Source organism: Numenius arquata, chromosome 23 (genome assembly GCF_964106895.1).
Source record: "Numenius arquata chromosome 23, bNumArq3.hap1.1, whole genome shotgun sequence".
Taxonomy (NCBI): domain Eukaryota; kingdom Metazoa; phylum Chordata; class Aves; order Charadriiformes; family Scolopacidae; genus Numenius; species Numenius arquata.
This window is the reverse complement of record NC_133598.1, coordinates 714,474-736,738: the sequence shown is the minus strand read 5'-3', so window position 1 is coordinate 736,738 and position 22,265 is coordinate 714,474. Positions and strand designations below refer to the sequence as shown.

Here is a 22,265-nt window from a genome sequence, read left to right as displayed (position 1 = left end):
AAAGGATTACATGGAGGCAGAGGTGAGGATGCAGAAAACTTTAATGACTATGAAGTGGCAAACAAGTTCACTTGTAGAGGAGGCAGCCAGAGCAGGGAGACGACCAGCAGCTGCCAGAAGTCTGTGCCCATTGGTCACAGCTGAGATCCCATAGGGCTGTCCCACAGGGGGAGAGGTGCCAGCAGATGCCCCACATGGGCTTAGTGGGTCTTTCACCCCAGAAGAACAGAAGACAAGAGATGGGAGAGAGAATGAGGCAGGGAAGTTAGACTCTCTCCATGTATTCAGAGAGCCCCAGCAGCATTCCTTTGGAAGGGCAGCACTGGATGCTCAGCCTCTCTGAAATCCATGGCCAGGAGCTCAGTCTTCAGTCCAGCATCAGGTTCCTGGGGGTCCTTGACAGGGCTGTCACCAATGGATTTAGCAAGGGAGGCACCTTCTGCCATAGTAGTGGCTGGAAATGCCAGAGAGATCACAGCACCCAGACGTGATGGGCACTCCATTACAGCTGAGGATGCTGCCAACAGCAGCAGAGGTGGAGGATCCCACCAGAGTGTTCTGAGGGAAGGAGCTGAGGATGGGTCCGGGCAGGGCCACCACAACAGGGGAGGGCTGGATGACGACGGTGGAGTTCTGGCACTGCCTGACACAGGGCTCATTGCAGCTGTTGGCCAGTGGGGTCGGGCCACAGGGCCGGCAGCAGGGCTGGCACTGGTCATAGCAGGACATGTCTCTGGGCTGCAGGTGCACCTGGGAGAGAGGGCAGAGAGGCAGTAGAGCACAGGCAGACACGAGGTGCTGTCTGTCCCTCCACCACGTGGTTGAAGTTCCCAATGAGAACCAGGGACTGTGAATGTGAGACTGCTCCCGTTTGCCTGTGAAGGGTCTCATCTGCTGGTTCTTACTTGTCAGGCAGCCTATAGGGGACACCCACTGCAATGTCTTCTTTATCTCTCTTCTCTTTAAGGCTTACCCACAAGCTCTCGGTTGGCACATCACCCACCCCCAGGATTGTCCCCTGCAAATCTGCTTTCAGGAGTCTACAAGTGGTATGCGGTTTTTAAGAACCACCTTTCAAAAGCACAGGAGCAGGCAATTCCATTGTGTCTCAAGTTAAGCAAGCAAGGCAGAAGACCCCATGGAAAAAAGAACTTGTACAATCTGTGGAAGGAAGGTCAGGCTTCGCAGGGAAGGTACAGAGATGTGTTTCACATATGGAGAGAGAAGGCAGGAAAAAACAAAGCTCAATTAGAATTGAAAGTGGCCCATTTTGTGTCAGACAACAAGAAAGGTTTTTTTAGGTGCATTGATAGCAAGAGGAGGTGTCAAGAAAACATTGGGCCAATACTTGTTGAAGGTGGTCACCCGAGTAATAGAGATGAAGGAAAACTTGAGGCATCCAATACATTTTTTGCCTCCATTTTTAATAATACTGATAGACCTTGGGCTGCCCAGTGCACTGAGTTGGAGCGCCCCGAGTGCAGGAATAGTGACTTCCCATTTGTAAGGGACCAGTTGTATCATCTGGTTGTTCATACATCCACAAGGACAGATGGGAATCATGCCAGAGAACTGAAGGAACTGGCAGATGTTACAGCAGGAACCCCTAAATAATCTACCAAAGGTCTTGGGAGTCTGGGGAGGTCCTTGCTGACTGGAAGCCAGACAATGTTAGGCCAACTTACAAGAAGGGCATGAAGCAGGACCCAGGAAACTACAGGCCTGTCAGTCTGACCTCAGTCCATGGAAAAAAATTATGGAGAAGGTCATAGTGGGTGCTATTGAATGGTGTTTAACAAACAATGCAATCATCAGGCACAGTCAACATGGGATCACAAAGGGAAAGTCCTGTCGAACTCATTTGATGATAAGGTCACCCACCCAGTGCTTGAAGGGAAAGCCGTGGATGGAATTTTTGTGGATCTTAGTAAGGCTTTTGATAGTGTCCCTCACAGCATCCTTCTGGAGAAGTTGTCCATCTGTGGGATGAGCAGGTACATGGTATGCTGGATGAAGAACTCGCTGAAAGGCAGGGCTCAAAAGGTTGTAATGAATGAGGCTACATCAAAGTAAAGACTAGCAACCCCGGTGTTCCTCAGTGTTCAATTCTAGGGCCAGTTCTGTTCAATGATTTTATCAGTGATGTGGATGCAGGAGTTGAATGTACCAGGAGACATTTTGCTGATGGTACCAAACTGGGAGGTGCCATTGACTTTCTGGAGGGACAGGAGGCCTTGCAGAGGGATCTAGATAAACTGAAGCATTGGGCAATCATTAATGGCATGAAATTTAACAAGTCCAAATGACAGATTCTGCACCTGTGATGGAGTAACACCACACACAAGTCTAAATTGGGAGAGGAGTGGCTGGAGCAGCCCTGCAGAAAGGGATCTGGGGGTGCTGGTTGACAGCAGGCTCAACAGGAGTCAGGCGTGTGCGCTGGCAGCCAGAGGGCAAAGCACATCCTGGAGGGCGTTAACACAGTCCAACCAGCCAGTGAGGAGAGGAGATTATCCCACTGTATTTAGTGTTGGGGTGGCCTCCCCTTGAGTTCTGTGTGTAGTTCTGGGCTCCACAAATTCAGAAGGAAGTGAAGGTCCTTGACTGTGTCCAGAGGAGGGCAACAAAGCCAAGAAAAGGGCTGGAAGGAATGTCCTATGAGGAGTGGCCAAAGACTTTGGGCTTGTCTGGTTTGGAGAACAGGAGCATGAGGGGTGACCTCATGGTTCTCTAGAGCTTCCAGAGGAGGGGAAGTGGAGAGAGAGGTGCTGATCTCTTCTCCCTGGGATCCAGTCATAGGACATGTGGGAATGGTTCAAATCTGCATCAGGGGAGGTTCTAACATGACATTATTAAACATTTCATTACAGAGAGAGTAATCAAACACTGGAACTTCCTAGAGCAATGGAGCATCAGTAAATGCCCAAAGCCTGTTAGCGTTTAAAAGCCATTTGGACAACACCCTTAATTGCATGGTTTAACTTTTGGTCAGCCCTGAAGTGGTCAGGCAGTTGGACTAGATCGTTGTTGTAGGTCCTTCCCAACTGTAATATTCCATTCTATTCTAGTCTAGTCTAGTCTAGTCTTGTTCTATTTTATTCTTATTGTGTTCTTCTCTCCATCTCTCCTATCCTATCCTATCCTATTTCTTGTTCTGTTCTGTTATTATATTATTATATTACATTACATTACATTACATTACATTATATTATATTATATTATATTCCATTCCATTCCATTCCATTCCATCCTTCACTTCCTCAGAGGATGCACTTACCTTAATACTAGGGGTACACATTCCCTGCTTCTCCACTGCAAATGGGGTCTGGGGCTCATCAAGCTGCTGCACCCCAGAGAAAATCCTGACTGTCAAACTTTCACATTCCCTGATGCTGTGCAGGAGATTTGCAAGTGCTTGCCCACTGCCAAATGCCCACCGCTTGCTGCCTGTTGTGCCTGAGAATATTCTGTGGTCTTACAGTTGTTGGAAACTGCTGTACCGGGAAGTGCTCTGGAAAGATGCTTTTATTGAATCTGTGGAAGACTTAAGTTTTGTTCTTTTGGTCCTTTACAGGGTTTTTGGTGAAGCAGGGATGGAGTATGTGGAAAAAATGTACCTGCTACCTGTAAAGTAGCTGGAGAAGCTATAGGTTGTGCCATTACCTGGGGGAGACATGAGGGCTGATGCTGTCCTCTCTTTGGATGCTGAAATGAGGGACATTCTCCTGAGACCAGGTCTGGTGGCCTAGGAGAAAGCTTAGGTGTATACAGATACTTGTCAAACATAGTTATCCCACAGGAAGCAGAGCAATCAGAAAAGGGGTAAAATAACTCCTGCTTTTCCAGAAGAAAACAAGACAGAGGTGGGAAAATCCCATGGAGACTCCTGAGGACTCCAGCCCTCTTGTTCAGGAAGTGCCAGATATTACATATCCATGGCATTGGAGGAATTTGCAATTTCTCCTCGGTGAACTAGGGCAGCACAAGCATATTTCTTCTTGGGAAAACCAGGGGAGTTTTGTGTAAAAAAGGGATGGCAATAAGGGGTCCCACCCGCTTGATTGAGACCAGTGTGTCCTTCAGACTTGTGGCCCATCTGAGAAGACCCAAAGGCTAGAATGTTTTTATGAAAGCCATGGCTGCCATTGTTGCAGTGGTTCTGAGTGTGCTTGGTCCTGATTCTCATTGGCCCTGTGTTGCCACCTGACTCAGCACTGCCTCCCACAGAACCTACCAGAAGTGGTGCTCCCATCCTCAACCCATGCAGGAATGACCTTGTCCTCTGTCCCTGTCCCACAGTTCTGGTGCTGTGGGGGGGTTGTGTGAGGGCAGACTCCCACACCACAGGGTCCCATGCTCTGGAGATGTGGGATGGCCTTGGCAGTTGTCAGGATTCCTCTTCACATGACAAGGTGTTCCGAAGCCAAGGGGTTATTGCTGAGCAGAGTCTCAGCAAGGCAAGGACTGATGGCCGTTGGCAGTGGAGTAACTAGGCATGTCTTCCTCAGCTTCAAGAGGCAGTGTTTGAAAGAGGACTCTCTGCAGTGTGTCCCGCCCTCCAATGCCTCGAGGAGTGATGAAGGGTTTCCCTGTGCGCCCACACCTAATTCCTCCCACAAAGCAATGGTTTCCTCCTTCTGCAGTCACTGTGCAGATGGAAGGACCACATAAAGGACACAGGCAGGGTTGCAGCAATTGTTTAATGAGTCTAAAAAGGGAAATGGGGTCACACCAAGTGGAGGCCCCCAGTGTGGGGAACAGAAGGAGCAGGCAAGAATGTGTTCCCCTTTTGCTGTGGCAGAGTTCCCACAGGGCATCTGTTGATGTGCCCAGCAAAGGGAGACAGGCTGCAGGTCCCTCCAGGCTGGTTGCTGGGGTCTCACAACAGGCTTTGAGGGGACAGAAGAAAACAAAGAAAAGAGATAAAAAGAATGAGAGGAAAAAAAGAACAGGAAGGCTAGACATTAGCCGTGTTTTCAGAGAGCCCAGGTTGACATCTTCCCATCTGCCCTTGCAGGGCAAGCCAGAGATGGTGAGCTGCTCTTAAAACAACGGCATGTAGTTTAATCCTCTGTCCAGCACCGTGTTCTGAGTTCCGAGGGGTCCTTGTACGAGGCCACTGCTTGCATCTTTAGCAGGGAGGGCATCTGCTGCCACAGTAGCAGCTGGTGATGCAAGAGAGGTCACAGCAGGCAGAGTTGATGGGGACTCCATCACAGCTGAGGATGCTGCCAACAGCAGCGGAGGTGGAGGATCCCACCACAGTGTTCTGAGGGAAGGAGCTGAGGATGGGTCCGGGCAGGGTCACCACCACAGCAGGAGGCTCAATGACGACGGTGGAGTTCTGGCACTGCCTGACACAGGGCTCGTTGCAGCTGTTGGCCAGTGGGGTCGGGCCGCAGGGCCGGCAGCAGGGCTGGCACTGGTCGTAGCAGGACATGTCTTGGGTTCAGAGGTGCACCTGAGAGAGAGGGCAGGGAAGAAGAATAACACAAGCATTCATTCCTGTCACTGTACCATGATGAAGCCAAAGAAAATGCAGAGCTGAAAACTGGAGGCTGTGCAGTGATATATGAGGACTCAACCTTAAAGAGCCTAAAAAGAATCACCAGCTCCTTTGACACTACTGCCTGGGCCCTGAGTCCAGAAGCCACCTTGGCACTGTCCCAGCCTCCCTCCATGTCTAACCTTCTCCCTGCTTTCCTCTCCTGTGACAAGCAGCCCCATGATCTGGCATAGAACAAAACCAGTGTCAGCTGAGAGGTCCACTGACATGAAACCTCGTTTTTGAGACAGTGGAGAAGGAGAAGGGGGGTCACACTCACCTGACTCCCAAGGAGAAGGAGGCAAGAGAAGTGGATGTGAGAGTGAGGAGCTGGGCTGGCTTTTATCGTGGACCTTAACTGCCCCAGGCTGCCAGTGGCTTCCCTTGCAGAGATGATTATTTGCTGACAAATGAGTGCGAAATGCAAAACATCCCGGCTAATGCTATGGGCTCTGTTTTGTCTTCCTGAATTGGTGTCTTTCCATTTCCTGCTTTATGCCAAGCCCATTCCCCAGTGGAGGCATCCTTTGTGTGACAGGATGAAAGGCCCAAGCATTTCCGGTGCAAAACACCTGATTGTGGGCAGGGGACTCATCTCACGTGCTGGAAAAGTCCAGTAAAGGTCACTCAAAACACACTAAAAGCTGGCTTAGACAACACACATACACACTCAGACTCTAATCTAGACCTCTAGGCATCTAGAGTTCATTGAGAAGACTCAAGACACTCAACAAGAGGCTGTCTACATGTCCAGGGTGCAGGACTTGGACTTGACAGACTCATCTTCTGCAAATCCTGTTTCAAAGAGTTCACTGTGTCTGAGAGAAGACTGATCTGCACTCAGTGAGAGGCAGAGATGCAGCTGATGAGAATAACACGCCCAGTGTGATCCCATTCACGGCCACATCTCTTTCCCCACTCTCCATCTGTCCCTGAGGGGGACCAGGGACACAGATATGGGCTTTAGCCATGAGATGGAGGTGTTTGTAGCTCTGGTGGAATAGTCTGTGGGTTCACTTCTGAGCGTATGATGAAGCAAGCCATGTACATGTTACCAGGTAAAGGCAGGCCCTGCTGTGACTTTAGTTCAGAGGTCACCACTGGACAATTGCAGGCTCAGTGTCTCCAGAAAGATGGTTCATTCCATTTACTGTAGGATGGGATAAGACCTGTGTGTGAGCTGATGTCTCTTCATTGCCTGTGGGAAGAGTCTGTAGAGTCTGTTAGAGTGGGCCCAAATGAAGGCTACAAAACTGGTTGGGACACCTCCCCTGTGAAGAGAGGCTGAGAGAGGTGGGGTAGTTATGCCTGGAGAGGAGAAGGCTTTGGGCAGGCCTTGTGGCTTTGCAATACTTATAGGGGGCTTATAAGAAAGAAGGCGAAAGACGTTTTGCCAGGGTCCACAGTGACAGGACAAGGGACAACGGCTTTAAACTGAAAGAGGGTAGATGTAGATTGGACATAAGGAAGAAATGTTTTGCAATGAGGGTGGTGAGACACTGGAAGAGGTTGCCCAGAGAGAGTGTGGAAGCCTCATCACTGGAAATGTTCAAGGTAAGGTTAGATGGGGCTCTGAGCAACCTGATCTGGTGAGAGATGTCCCTGTCCATGGCAGGAGGGTTGGACAGGATGGGCTTTCAAGGTCCCTTCCCATGTGTGCAAATGCACTCATGAGCACAGCAGAGGAACATATATGTGACTGTGAACATGCACACACATCACTGACAACTCATGCACCCAATGCCAGCTCTCAGCCTCTCAGGATGACTGTAGGCACGTTCTTCAGACCCCACAGTTAAGGAAATGAATCAGGCACCATCAGTTTTATTGACCTCAAGAGCTTGACACTGCTTCGGTCAGCTGTTTTCTCTCTAGAAATACTCCACCACAGTGGAGTCAAAGCCGCCATGACCTTTCCAGACATTGAGCCTCTTCTTGTCCCAAGTCTGTGGGTCAGGAATAAGATAAAATCTAAAGAACATCTATAGGGCTGCAGCCACAAAGAATCCCCACATGACAATTGAAAATCCTCCTCGATCCTTAGATGCCTGCAAGTGTCCTAAGTGATCTCCTTAGGAGAGATGTGGGGGTGTGAGACCAGCCCCAACTCTCTAGAGGGAGCAGTACCTCAGTGGCGGGCCTGAGACAAGCCAGACTGCCCACAGAATGACAAAATCACAGAATCTTCATTTGTGGACCTTTGAGATCATTGAGTCCAACCATACACACACACAAAAAAAACCAAAACCACAACAGTCTCGGGCACAAGAACATGCCCTGAAGTGCTGTGTCTCCACGTTTCTTAAATATCTCCAGGCATGGTGACTCCACCACCTCCCTTGGCAGGCCTTTCCAGTGCCCGACCACTCTCTCAGTAAAGTAATTCTTCCTAATATCTAATCTAAACCTCCCTTGCTGCAATGTCATACCATTTCCTCTGGGCGTGTCATTATTCACTTGGGAGAAGAGGCCAACACCATCCTCTCAACACCCTTTTTTCAGGTAGTTGTAGAGGGCGATGAGGTCTCCCCTCAGCCTCCTCTTCTCCAAACTAAACATGCCCGGTTCCCTCAGCCTTTCCTCATATGACTTGTTCTCTAGACCCCACAGGCTGCAAACCCTGAGGCTGGGCCACCAGAAATGACACTGACTGATCCCACTAAGAAAGGCACTCAGCCTCTTCAAAGCATTCCTGAAAATGCCCTTTATTAGCACTAAGACTAGAAAGAAAGAGAGGGCAGTACAGATAGCCTTCCATCCCGTCAGAGGGTGGCAACCCAGAGCTGCTCCACATCAGCTACTCTCACAGAATGAGAGAATCGCAGAATAGCTGAGGTTGGAAGGGACCCCTGGAAGTCATCTGGTCCACTCCCCCCACCCAGCTCAAGCAGGGCCATCCACAGCCAGTTGCCCAGGACCATGTCCAGGTGGTTTTTGAAAATCTCTAAAGAGGGAAACTGGGCAAACTCCCTGGGATACCTGTGCCAGTGCTCCGTCACTCCCACAGCACAGTACAATGTGCTGACCCTCTCCAGGGCACAGGTCACTGGACGGATCTAGTCCACAGAAGGATTGCCCCATTTTAGTCAGTCGAGTTGGTGGATGAGAACTGGGGGATGACCCAAGAAGTGGAGGATGTGGTTGGGCCTGCAGGAGGCCCTAAGGGAGGTGAGCACTGCAGGCAGAGAATGAGACAGGGAACTGGCCAGTCTTGTCCCTGCCACCTGCCAGACACACACAGCCTGGTGCATGATGGCCTCAGAGTGCAGTGGGTTGACATAGTCAAGCAGTGGCCATAGGTCATGGGAATGTAGAGAAAGCATTGTTCACTTCCCAGGATCTGGAAGAAGTACAGCTGGGCCATGCAGATGGAGATGGATAGGTCCCCTGGCCTGAGGAAGCCCTCCAGCACCTTTGGAAGGAAGACACCAGGGAAGAGAGACTGAAACTTTTGGTCTTCAGTCAATCTAAACTGGACTTGATGAGCCATAATTCCATTCTCAGTGCAGGAGACGAGTCAGGGCATTGCAATCCTTGCATCTGTTTACTTTTGTCAAGACATCTGGATTTTCATGCAGGAAATAGGATACGGGACTGTAGTGGCTGCCAAGAGCCATTTCCACTGATCAGAAGGGATGAGATTTACATGTAAAAAAGCCTTATCCCCCAAAGAATGGCAGTCAATTCCTCAGCACAGATTCATTGTGGAGACCAAGGAAGCAGTTCAGGGCTCTGCACCTGCCTTCAGCACTCATGGGAAGTTCACCCAATACCCTCATCCTGGATGACCTTCATGTTCTCCATCACAGCAATTTGATCTCCTTCAGAAATACATCATTTCACTGTCCCATTTCTGTGCTGAGCACTCTCAGCTCCCACATGCTCAGCTCCACTTTTGAGCCTTGATGCGTCCAGCAGCGTGGACAACTCCACCCTGCTGATGCCTCCAGGCCATAGCCCCTAGATTGGGTGGTGGAGGGGAGAGGTCATCCCAAAGGCTGTTCCCTTCATTACCACTCCTGCCATTCTGCAAGCAACTCATCTTCCAGAGCCCCACACCCTTCACCCCAACACCCCAGAGCAGCTCTGGCCATAGCAAGAGGAACAGCCTTGCTCAAGAGCTCATGGGGCTGCTGAGACCTCAGGGCCTCCTGCCTTCCTGGACAATTTTTGGCTGACACCAAGCAAGGCATGACCTGATGGCCACTGGCAGCAGAGCAGCCAGGGATGTCTTCCTCAGCTCCAAGGGATGGTTCCAAAAAGAGGAGCCACTGCAGGATGTCCCAACCAACCTCTCCTCTGTGAACGGGAATAGATCTCCTTGTGGTCTTATCCCCTTCCACCCCTTCTCTTTTGGCAGCTTGGGCAGTGTCCACAGAGCAAAGGACAACCTGGAGGCCACACTTGAATGCAGCAGAATTTTAATGAGTGAAAAGTGGGAAACGAAGTCACTCCAGGTCGGAGCCACCAGTTCATGGAGCGCCAGCGGCAGCTGTGAGTCTGTGGTCCTTGGTCATGAAGAAGTTCTTGCATGATGTCTGTCTGCCTGTCCCATAGAGGGAGAGGGGACAGATGGTGTCCAACAGGTTGACCTTGAGGGAACCTTGCTGCTAAGGGCATGTGAAGCAAACAAGGAAAAGGGAAAGAGAAAGCAAAGCCATTCATCTGTGCTGAAAACAACATTTTAAAGCTTGATGCTCTGCCCAGCGCCATATTCTGAGTTCCTCAAGGTGTCTCCCTGAGGCTTCCTCAGAATCTTTATCAGAGGAGGGACCTTCTGCCATAGTAGCGGCTCGAAATGCCAGAGAGGTCACAGCACCCAGAGGTGATGGGCACTCCATCACAGCTGAGGATGCTGCCAACAGCAGCGGAGGTGGAGGATCCCACCACAGTGTTCCGAGGGAAGGAGCTGAGGATGGGGCCGGGCAGGGTCACCACCACAGCAGGAGGCTCAATGACGACGGTGGAGTTCTGGCACTGCCTGACACAGGGCTCGTTGCAGCTGTTGGCCAGTGGGGTTGGGCCACAGGGCCGGCAGAACAGGCACTGGTTGTAGCAGGACATGTCTTGAGTGTGGAGGTGCACCTGGGAGAGAAGAAGGGAGGAAGCAGAGAACAAGGGTGGGTGAGGAGCAGCCTGGTTACCTTGTCACAAAGGAGCCAAGGCCACTACTAAGTGGGGAGATTGAAGCTTGGACAGGAGCCATGTGTTCTTCATCACCCTACAAAGAGCAGCCTGGCCCAGGGAGGCCCTTTTTTAGTGCATAAAACAAAAAAAAAAGACCTCTGCTGTGTCCCAGCCTCTCTCTAAGCAGATGTTCTCACCAAGGCCCCGCCTCTCTACACCCTCCCTTCAGGGAGTTGTAGAGAGCGATAAGGTCTCCCCTCAGCCTCCTTTTCTCCAGGCTGAACACCCCCAGCTCCCTCAGCCTTCTCCTCGTAAGACTTATTCTCCAGACCCCTCACCAGCTTTGTTGCCCTTCTCTGGACTCGCTCCAGCACCCCAATGTCTTTTTTGTGGTAAGAGGCCTTAATAGCCAAATTTGTGATAAATGAGTTAGAGAATGATAAACTGAGAGGAAAATTAGCTGGAAAGTCAGGCAGAAAGAGTTGTGATCAGTGGGGCAAACATGTACTAGTGGGGTCTCTCAGGGATCAGCAGTAGAACCCATACTGTTTCTTGATCTCATGAGCAACATGAGAGGTGGGAAGGAGGGCACTCCCACCAAGGCTTTAGCAAACACTGCCTGTGGGGAACAGGCAGAACACTGAGCTGTGTTAGTTCAAATGTTCTGAGCAGCTCCAGGAACCACTTGTTCAGAAGAGGCAGAGAAGATGGCCCTAGACTCTGGAAGTCCCTGGTGTCAGGAGTAGAGGCAATGGACAGCAGCTGGAACATCAGGAATTCTCAAGAAGCGGAAGGCTAAAAGAAACAGTGAGTCAAGGAACAGATTTCCCAGAGAGGCTGTGCAGTCTCGGTCCTGGTAGGTGTTCAACAAGGGAGTGAATGTGACTTTGAACAATGTGGTTTGTTCCAATCAGGTGTTGATGTAGATGACCTCTCACCCACATCCTGACTCTGTGACACCCACCAACACTTTCCCGGTTCTCCCTGACCCCTGCCCACCCATGGGCACATTAGTCCTCACATTCCCTCTGCCACAACACAGCTTTGGGGCATGGTGCTGGGACTGCACAGCGGCAGCTGAAGGCAGGCTCTCAGCCTCCTCACTCCCACCCACAGGAAATCCGTGGCTGCTGGTTCCAGCCCTGGAGCTGGGAGACAGCTCGGGGAAGCTGGTGCATGGCCTGGGCCAAGGCCCTGCTGCTGTGCCAGGCTGCAGCTGGCGCTGTGCCGGCTTCTTCTTGCTGGAGGAGGATGGGGAGAGTCTCTTTGGCAGTTGCCGCAAGTGGTGCCCGTGCGGAGCCCCTGAGCCCTCTCAGGCCGGGCGAGCCCCCGAGCGGCGCCGGCGCAGGGCTGAGCCCCGGGGCGGAGCTGGCGGCGGCGGAGAGGAGAGGAGGCGGCGGAGAGGAGGCGCGGCGGCCGGAGCAGAGAGCCGGGGCTGGCGGGGGACAGCGAGGCGCGGGCGGCGGAGCGGCGGGATGCGGCGGTGCCGGGGCGCAGGGCTGGCGGGGCTGGCCGCGCTGCTCCTGGGTGCGTGGGGCTGGCGGCGGCGGATGGGGGCCGGGGCTGTGCCCGGCCTGTTCCCCGGGAAGCCCAGCGCCGACTCTTCCCTCTCCTTACTCAAGGGGTCTTCCCCGCTCCTGTCTCTCTGCCATCTCTCGTCCCCCTTCCCAAACCCTGTTCCTATTCTCCTTCTTCCTCAACCAGCTCTTTCGGTATAAGCTTGCTTGCGTGTACACCTGATTCTTCGTGCTACCTCTTCTTCCCTTGTGCCAATCATCAAGTCTGATTGCCTTGAATATAGCCCTCTCTCCTTCAGTGTGACAATCCCTCTCCCTGTCTACTCTTCCTCTCTTTATCCACCCACCAGCCTCGCCACCCATCTCGTGACCGATCTCTCCATGCATCTACCATCCTTCAATCGTCTTCCTACTCTCTGAGACCCCTGTCCCATCACCCCCTCTGCTTCTTTAATATCTGTAGGCAAAAGACTGTTTTCTTGCACCATGCCGGTATTCCACACATCCACTCCTCACCCACACCATCTCCACTTATTGAGCGTTTTCTTGCTCTGGATTCAGACCTTCATCCTTCGGTGTAACACCCCTAATTCTCCTGTCCCCTCTCCCTCTCACCCTCCATCCATCCATGCAACTAGCTTTCATTCTGTCTCTCCATCAATTTCAAATTCCTTCCCAGACTTTTTCGCTCACTTGACACACCCACACCAGGATCATCGCACATGTCCCCATCCATTGCACCTGTTACTGCCTCTTGGCTCCTCTTCTGAAATATTTCTTGGGAAAAAGAACCATCTTCCATGAGTGATGGTTCATGATCTTTGTCCTTTCTTGCTCCTTTCTCTCCAGTGGCTGTGGTCAGAGCCCAGGTGCAGCAGGAGCCATTCGCAGAGACCACCGAGGGCACCACCATCAGCATCAACTGCTCACACCCCAACAAAAAGTTATACGACTACATCCAGCGGTACCGTCAGCTCCCGGGCCGAGGCCCCGCATTCCTCGTGAGCAGTGTTACAGAATCCAAGGATCTACCGGACCCACCGTGCCGCCTGTGGGTGGCGGCAGACCGCCGGTCCAGCGCCCTGTGGCTCGCTCGGCCCCGGCGCGGGGACGCGGCGGTGTATTACTGCGCCCTGGGAGACACGGGGAGGGAGCCGGGGCTGCGGCCGGGCAGGAACGGCCGCGGGCGGGGCCGGGCGTGTGTGTCGGGGGCGGGGGGACATCCCCGGGCGGGCCCGCCAGGGGGCGCTGCCGCTCAGCCCGCCGGGGCCGCCTCGCCCCGGGGCGCTTCCCCTGACCCACCGCCACCGCGACCGGCACCGGGACCTTCCAGGCCCCACAGCCTCCGCGCCCCGCAGCCCCGGGAGGTTCCGTCGACGCGGCTCCGGCACCATCCACCAGGCAGAAGCCTCCTCCCGCCCCTCACCCCCCGCTCACTCCCCACACTCCCACCGGGACGCACACAGAACCCCCCCGCCACACTGCCGGCGGCGGCGGGGCAGGAAGCGCGCCCGGAGCGGTGGCGGTGTCCGGCGGGGCCCGGCAAGGAGCGATTGCAGCCTCCGGCCCCGCTGGCTCCCGACCAGGAGCAGCGCCTTTCTGCTCTGCACAGGGCGGCGGGCGGCAGAGACCCTCCTGCCCACAGGCAGCCGGACACACCTCGCTCCTGCCCGACGGACGACGGACCGGCCGCTGCTGCTGCTCCACGGGCTGGGGATGTCTTCCACCCCTCTTTCGTCCCCATGCTCACATAGAACAGAAACACCCAACTGATACAGGGCCAGTACAAGCCCTTCCTTTGAAACTAGAACTAGAAGTGGTTTCTTGCTTGCTGGTAACTTTGTAAATCGGCTCAGATAGACAATTACAAACGGAATCCTCCAGCTCCACTCTCTGCTTCTGGGGTGCTCCTGCTGGGGTTGCAAAGGCATCCTGTAGAGCTGGCAGTTCTGCGTCGGCAGGAAGGTAGAACTTGAGAAGGAGAAACTGATTGTCACAGACACCTTCAAGTGTATCCCACAGTGCCTGGTGATCGGGACATAGAGCTTGGGGCACACGATTCCCCTCATCCTCAGACTGAGAGCCTTTGGTGTTGAAGGGAAGTCCAGGAGATGGGAGAGAAGCTTGAGCTGGGCACTGGTTGAAAGACACATCTGAGCCTCAAGTTCCAACCTGAGGAGGGAGCCACAAAGAGATCTGCTAAGTTGCCGTAGGGGGCTGAAGGTCCGTGGTGAGAGCTGGAAAGACGCCTCCAGGCATGGAATCCTGGGCCCAGCCAGTCCCCAGAGAGGCATATGTGGTTGTAGGAGCTGAGACAGTGGTGTCAGTCCATGTTCACAGGCTTCATGGGCAGAGAGGAAAGGCTCAGCCTCTTCCCTGCCTCAGCTGGGGCCTGTTGTGGCAGCCATATTTGTATTCCAAGGGAATTCCTTGAAGGTCTGCAGTCATTGGAGAGCAGAGGGCAGCCCACCGTCCATCTGACATTGCCTCGACTGGACAACAGGACCCTGAAGTGAGGGAGTGTGTCTGTCCCTGTGTGGATGGTTTCTGCAGCAGATGCTCTTCACAGAGATGGTTCTCTTCAAGTTCCTCCTCTATGGCCAGAGGAGAAGGGAGAGAGTGTGTGACATCTGGGTGCAGGCACTTCAGTGTGTGCCTGGTCCTCTCTCCATCCTGACCGTCCCAGGGACAGGGTGAACATGGGTGCATGCAGGGGTTCCTTCTCCATCTCCTGCAGAGCTGCATGCTGGCCTGTGCAGCTGGCTAGGGGGTGGGTGTCAGGAGAAGTTCTTGAGGCCTGCCTGTCTCTTTCACGGACAGTACTTAAACCATGAGTCTGTTCTCTCTCTCGAGGGCCTTCTTGTGGTAGAGGTTGGGGGACAGACCCAAAGAGGCCTGCCTGGAGCAGCAGGGAGGGACTTTTGCTCCTCCCTCTGGGCTGTGCTTTGGAGGCCTCTTTGATCTGGCAGAGGCTGAAGAAGAGGTGAAGGTGCAAGCATCGGGTCCTTCATGCTGGCAGGTTCCTGGGCACCGCATGAAGGGAGAGCGTGACATGGTCCTGATTTTCCTGGCAGCGCTGGTGGAACTGGCAGACTTTGGTGAGACGTGACTTTCAGGCTGGGGAGCATGAGGCAAGAGTTTCTATGGCTGGTGGTGGAAGGAAAGAGACATGAGTTCTGATTCCCTGGGGAATCTGGGAGTGTTTCTGTAGGGAGATCCGGTGCTGCAGACGGGCATGGTAAATAGTGTGGGATCTGTCAGGATCAATGGGCATAAGAGGAGGAAGAAGACATCACCCTAAATATGCAGGTACTGAAAATTCTTGAGGGATCTGTTAATACACATTAAGCCTGAAAAAAAAAGGGGGTGATGCAGCACACAGCAGCTTCTCTGCCAGATGTTTTGGATCCAGTGCTACCAGTCTCTGTAGGGATGGTCATAAAGAAGGACCAGCAGAAAGAAATGTGCAGGGACAGACAGCTCAGCATTTCTGATGCACGGAAAAGTGAGATGGAAAGTGGGGACAGTGAGCAAGCTGATGAAGTGACAGACAAACAGGTCCAGAGGCAAGCAAAGCTAAAAGCCCTCTCTGGTTTGACAGGTCATGCCCAAAAGGACTCTGTGCTCCAGTTCCCACCACAAATGACCATCCAGGCAGGACACAACGCGACTCTGCACTGCAATTTCTCCACCAGTGATTCCTATGCCTACATCTTCTGGTACCAGCAGTACCAGACCCAGTCCCCTCAGATGCTGCTCTGGGTGTACAAAGGGAAACCTCAGGTGGATTCAGGGAGATTCTTCTCTGTAATGTCTGTGGAGACCTCCCAGGTGTTTCTGCATGTGCGGGACGCTGAGCTCCAGGACAGCGGAGCCTATTTCTGTGCGCTGAGCCCACATTGGTGCCCACAGCTGGCAGCAGTGCACAAAAACGTGGGGGTGCTCTGACGAGCGTTTCCCTCCCTGCCACTGCTTGCATGGAGCTCTGAGCTCAGCCTGCCCAGCAGGGGCACCTGGGGCTGTGGTGAGGCTGGGCCTCTGCCTCCCCAGCCTGTGCTGCTGTGAAGCACATGCCAGAGTGATTTGCACAGCTGCATCTAGACCCAGGGTCTTTGACAATGAAAAAAGTCCAAAAAACCTGATTGGGGTATACCCTTTGGAGGCTACACCATAAAGACGCCAAACCAGGCTTGTAAATGCCCTCAGCTTAAAATAGCGGGTACCCCAGAGTGAGAATTCAGGACAAGTAACCCATCAGCTTGTCGTCTTCTTCCCTTTGACCTCCACTGATGACCACAGCTGTCTATACTGTCCAGAAGATGTCAGAGGCATCTTCTGCAAATCCTGTGTCCAAGGCTTCAATGTGGTTGAGGGGAGACTGATCTGTGCTTGGTGTGAGGGGGAGATGCAGCTGAGGAGAGTAATGTGCCCCTTCACCTTTCAGCCCCTTCACCCACACAAAAGCTTTCTCCCTGACATCCATCTGTCTTCAAGCTCTTTGGACATGGGGGTGCTTGGGATGGGGGTGCTTAGAAGGCTAAGTATAGGTGGGTTTATTGCTTGGTGAGGATGGGCACCTGGTGACAAATGGCATGGAAAAGGCTGACGTACTCGAAGCCTATTTCTCCTCAGATTTTATTGGTATGGCTTCTCCTCAGGCCTACCACATCCCTGAGCCTCCCCACAGACATGAGCACAGCCAGAGGAAAATGTACATGAGCACAATCATGCACACACCCCACTGAGAACATGGACTCCTGACACCAGCTCTCAGCCCCTCGAGAGAGCTCTTGGCAAGTCCTTCAGACCCTACAGGTAAGGAAGGAATCCGTCACTGGCCAGTCCCATCAGCTTTAGTGAGCTCAGGTGTTTGGCAGTGGTTCAGTCAGCTGCTGTCTCACTGTAGGACAGAGAGAAACCACAGTGGAGCCAAAGCTGTCATGGCCTTCCCAGACACAGAGCCTCTCCACGTCTCAGGTCTGTGTGTCAAGGTTAATATAAAAACTAGAGAACATCCCCATTGCTGCAACCCCCCAAAGAATTCCCACATTAGAAGGAAAAGAAAATCCTGCAGCATTGGAAACTCCCACTTCACCTTGTTGATGTCCTCAAGGATCTGGAAACAGGCCCTGCCCTTGCAAAGGGAGCAGTGCCACAGCGACACATTCATGTGGCAGCAGAAGGGTATGTGTCTGGGACAAGCCAGCCTCCCCTCAGGCTACAGACACTGAGGCTGGGACATCAGAAGGGATGGAGGACTGAACCTGTCTCTAGACGCACTTGATGTCTACAGTCACTCTCTGTGTCTCTAGACTCACTCTGTCTTCAAACGGCAGAGAAATGCAGGAGCAACATTAATTTACAGAGCAGCTGAACACATGGTTTGGCTGCCCTGGGAACGCTCATGCATTCTTTTGACATTTTCCCCAGTTTCAAGGGATGTGCTGGCCTTTTTTTCCTCTCGTGTTTTCCAGGCAGGTGCAGGTGGTGTCACTGCCTGGAGCAAGAGGGAGCTGCCTGCAGCCTCCTCCGTTACCATGAGCTGGCTGAGTTTCTCTTGCAGCCAAGGTTCCTGATGGAAAATCCATGTTGCACATAATAATACAACAGTAAGGAGAGTGTACTTGGTTGACCTGGCAAGGCTTTGCTAGTGCAGGGGCTGCAGGGCTGGTTTCTGTGAGGAGACACCAGAAGCTGCCCCCCCCGCGTCTGGCAGAGCCACTTTCTTTACAGGCCAAACAGGGTTCTTGAATGGCAAATGTGTCTGCTGGACAACCCCAGCTTCTAACCATATTTTACTGGTTGGGGACGTGTCACCATGTCCTGGGGCAGCCAGTTCTGCTCTGACTCTACAGCCCTGGAGGGAGGGACCCGCACAATGTGGGGGGCACAATCCTCCCCACTGCGAGCTGAGCAGATACGGAAGTGATATTTTCCCCCACTGGCTATTAAAAGTCTTTCCTGTTCATGGATCATGGCCTGAGATATATATCGGGGAACTCTCAGAGCCCACCCCAAGCTCTGGCGGAGGGTACCCTTCTGTCTGCAAGGTTAGAAAGACTTTTTGGACAATTCTTTCATGCATCCCTCACCCTGATTTTTTCGCATTCATCACTTTATTCCTGAGGTGATGGAGCAGACTTCCATGTACTAAAGTTACTTCTGCCCCTTTATCCAGCAGAGCCATAACCTGTTGCTTAAGTACGCTGGCCCCACAGTGTTACAAGCAGAACATAAGGGTTCATTTCCGCCCATGCCTGTCCCTGTCCCCATCCCTGTCCCCACACTGAAGAGTGGATGCACACTGGGCTTGTTTGCAGGGAAGGGGCGATGCCACCATGTGCACCCCCTGATGCCACCTGCACCCCAATTTGCTGCCCAGACCCCTTTGAGCACCTTCATCTCATGTGGGGTCACTGCTTCAGCTCCAAACATCCCCATGTCCACTTCCAGCACCGTAGTAACAACCAAACACAGCACGAGTTTTCCTTCCCTTTTCCTTTCTCTACCCCGTGTTCCTTGAAACAAGTTAGTACTTCAGGGGGCTGGGAAATCCAGCAAATTCCTCCTCACTTTCCCAATTCACCGGAAAACTACCTGGGCCAAGCGTCTTGTCACTGGCCCCCCATAACTGTGTGTGGGGCCAGCCAGGCACTCTTCTTTTCTCTGCAAAGGCATTTCCCACCAGGACCTGCTGACTCCAACAAATGTTTTGCACCAGGAGCTGCTGGTTCATTTTGATTTGTGGAACAAAATCACTCAGACTCTGTCAAGTATGGCTTAAAATGCTATTTCTTAGACTAAGGCTCTGAAGAAAGAGAAGGCAGTAGAGATGATCCTACATCCTTCAAAAAAAGCTTGGAGCCCTAAGCTATGTGCTGTCTATCTCCAATCAGGGCACAGCTCACCACGCAGGTCCTGTACAGGAAAGGGTTACTCCATTTTGGTCCATTCTAGAGGATTTTCATAAAATAAAACACCTCTATTAATGATTTTTGCTATCAAACAGAAGCGATGTTCCCATCTGAACCTCGTGCTGTATATTTAGACACAGGCAAGGACACCCAGGTAGAGCAATCTCTGCCATCGAGCAGGAGCCACCTAAAGCTCATCAGTCACAATCAGGTGGCCGAATTTGTCCTCTGGCCAAGGGATTGGGCAGCACCACACGGGTCTGCAGGCCAACCTCTGCATGGAGCAGAGGCCAGGGTCTCCTCAGGTTACACGGATCATTGACCCCTTGATGTACGGTGATCTTTGGGTTAGGGTGACAATACCCTGCCAGTTGTTTGCTTCATGTGAAGATATACCAGCTCTTGAACCTGCTCAGAGCAGATTTCCCATCCTTCTTCCTTGGGGTGTAAATCAAGGGGTTGAGCAGGGGAATAAGAACTACGTAAAGAGGAGCCACTGCTCTGCCCAGTGACCCTTTGGAGGGGTCTCCCATGAAGGGGAAGAAACACAGGCCATAGAAAGAGGCCGCAGCAGTGAAATGGGATACACGGCTGAGACAGATCAGTGCCTGCCTTCTGCACAGCAGAGCCCCAGCGTGATTTAAATCACCACAAAAAGAGAACCTCTTCTGGCAACAGTGCCCTTAGTTTGAAGTGGAAAACCTGCCTGGATCCTGTGCCCTTTTCCTACCTTTCCAAGATCTCCTCACTTGCACAGCCACACTAGAGATCATGTCAAGAGCCAGTAGCAGGGCTCTGGCAGTGCTTTGGCCAAAGGGCTTATTCATCTGTCGGAAGAAACACCATCCCTCCCTCTTCTACAAGGCCAATTGCAGATGTTATCGTCATTTCAAGAACCTGAGGCACCTTCTGCTTATTACAAGGTTCAGTTCCACATAATCCTCTCCCCCCAAGAATGACAGCCAGTTTCTGAACACAAACTCTCTGGAGGGATCAACGAAACAGTCAAGAGCACTGAGACCACCGTGTTACTCGCTTGGGAAGCACACAGAGTACTCTTGTCCTTGTTGATCTTCACTTTCTCCTTCATGGTCTTTATCAGAGCAATACGATCTTCCTCAAAAATACACCATTTCACTGTCCCCATTTCTGTGCTGACTGCCCTCAGCTCCCACATCCTTAGTTCCTATTTCCACCCTTGGCACATGCAGCAACATGGGTGACATTTCCCGGCTACTCCTGCCCACACATGCTGGCCATGGCCCCTGGATTGGGTGGTGGAGGGGAGAGGAAGGTGGAGTAGCAGCTCTGGGCCATCCCAAGGGCTGTTCCCTGCTTTACCACTCCTGCCATTCTGCAGAGGAAAGCATCTTCTGGAGACCCACACTCACCACCCGCCACTCAAGAGCAGCTCTGGCCACAGTAAGAGGAATGTTCTTCCTCAAGAATTCATGGGACTGCTTCCCCCTCAGGGCCTCCTGCCTTTCTGGGCATTGGTGGGCAGAGACACAGGAGGGCAAGGCCTGATGGTCACTGGCAGCAGAGCAGCCCGGGATACAAGCAATGGTGCTCAAAAGAGGAACCACTGCCATGTGCCCCAACCTCCCACTCTTGCGTGAATGGAGAAAGGTCTCCATTTGCCTTCAGGCCCTTCTACCCAAGAGCAACACCTCTCTCCTTTGGCAGCTTGGGGAATGTCTACAGAGGGAATGACCACATGGAGGCCAAGGTCGAATGCAGCAGAACTTTAATGAGTCAAAAGAGGGAAACAAATTCACTCCAGGTAGGGGGGCCGCCAGTTCATGGAGCCCTGGTGACCACAGAGACTCTGTGGACCTTCACTGTGGGAAGTGGAGAAGTTCTTGCATGATGTTGGTCTGCCTGCCCCATAGAGGGACAGGAGAGAGAATTTCTGCACCAAGTGTGCCTTGGTGTGACTTTTCTGCCAGGAGGAACCAAAGCAAAGGGAGAGAAAGGCAAAGCCATTCAGATGTACTGCAAACACATCCCAAATCTCAATCCTTTTCCCAGCACCATGTCCTGAGTTCCTCAAGGTGTCTCCCTGAGGATGTCCCGGCATCTTTATCAGAGGAGAGACCTTCTGCCATAGTAGCGGCTCGAAATGCCAGAGAGGTCACAGCACCCAGAGGTGATGGGCACTCCATCACAGCTGAGGATGCTGCCAACAGCAGCAGAGGTGGAGGATCCCACCACCGTGTTCTGAGGGAAGGAGCTGAGGATGGGGCCAGGCAGGGTCATCACCACAGCAGGAGGCTCAATGACAACGGTGGAGTTCTGGCACTGCCTGACACAGGGCTCGTTGCAGCTGTTGGCCAGTGAGGTTGGGCCACAGGGCGGGCAGGGCAGGCACTGGTTGTAGCAGGACATGTCTCGAGTGTGGAGGTGCACTTGGGAGAGGAGTAGGGAGGAAAGAGAGAACAAGGGTGGGTGAGGAGCAGCCTTGTTACCCTGTCACAAAGGAGCCAAGGCCACTACTGAGTGGGGAGCTGGAAACTTAGGCAGGAGACACACAGTCTTCATCACACTGCAAAGAGAAGCCTGGCCCACAGAGGGTTTCTCCTAAAGCATCAAACATGGCCCCATCAGCCAAATCACAGATTCTCTCTAAATGGACCTTCTCCCTGCTTCCCTCTATTGTGAAAGATGCAAACCAAAGGACAGGAGAGAGCCAATATCAGATGAGAGGTCCATCAAGAAGAGATCTCACGTTGGAAAAGAGGGAGAAGGAGCTTCAGACTCACCTGGTTCCCAAGCAGAAGGAGGCAAAAGAAGTGAATGAGAGAGCAGGGACCTGCGCTGGCTTTTATGCCTGCTCTTCATTGCCGCAGGAGCAGAGGCGCCCTTTGCAGAGATAACAATTTCCTGACAAACTCATCTTGAATGCAATCCATCGCAGCTAATGATATGGGCTGTGCTTTGGTTTCCGACACTGCTGCCTTTTCATTTCCAGGTTTGTGCCATGCCCATTCCATAATCAAAGCTTTTTCTGAGCACAGGGATGAAAGGCCCCAGCATTTCTAGGGCCGGAATGCAGCAGTGCAGACAGAAAACAGCTCAAGTGCTGCTTGGCTTCAGTCGACAATAGCCTGGGTCACGCTGTAGGGGCTGTTTGAAGTGTTGCTATGAGGAAGATGCTCCATC

General features: G+C 52.6%; 1 protein-coding gene and 1 pseudogene across 1 annotated transcript; both read right to left on the bottom strand.

Annotated features, from left to right (window-relative positions):
* Positions 1-420: 420 nt before the first annotated feature.
* Positions 421-729, bottom strand: LOC141474798 (feather beta keratin-like). Its single transcript, XM_074162878.1, has one exon. The coding sequence runs from the start codon at positions 727-729 to the stop codon at positions 421-423; it is 309 nt and encodes a 102-aa protein (XP_074018979.1).
* Positions 730-5,131: 4,402 nt separating this feature from the next.
* Positions 5,132-21,999, bottom strand: LOC141474796 (feather keratin Cos2-3-like; annotated as a pseudogene).
* Between the last annotated feature and the right edge of the window lie 266 nt (positions 22,000-22,265).

Bases quoted from the DNA above. Each gene is read 5' to 3' on its own strand.
- LOC141474798 (XM_074162878.1), bottom strand. From the start codon at position 729: ATGTCCTGCTATGACCAGTGCCAGCCCTGCTGCCGGCCCTGTGGCCCG.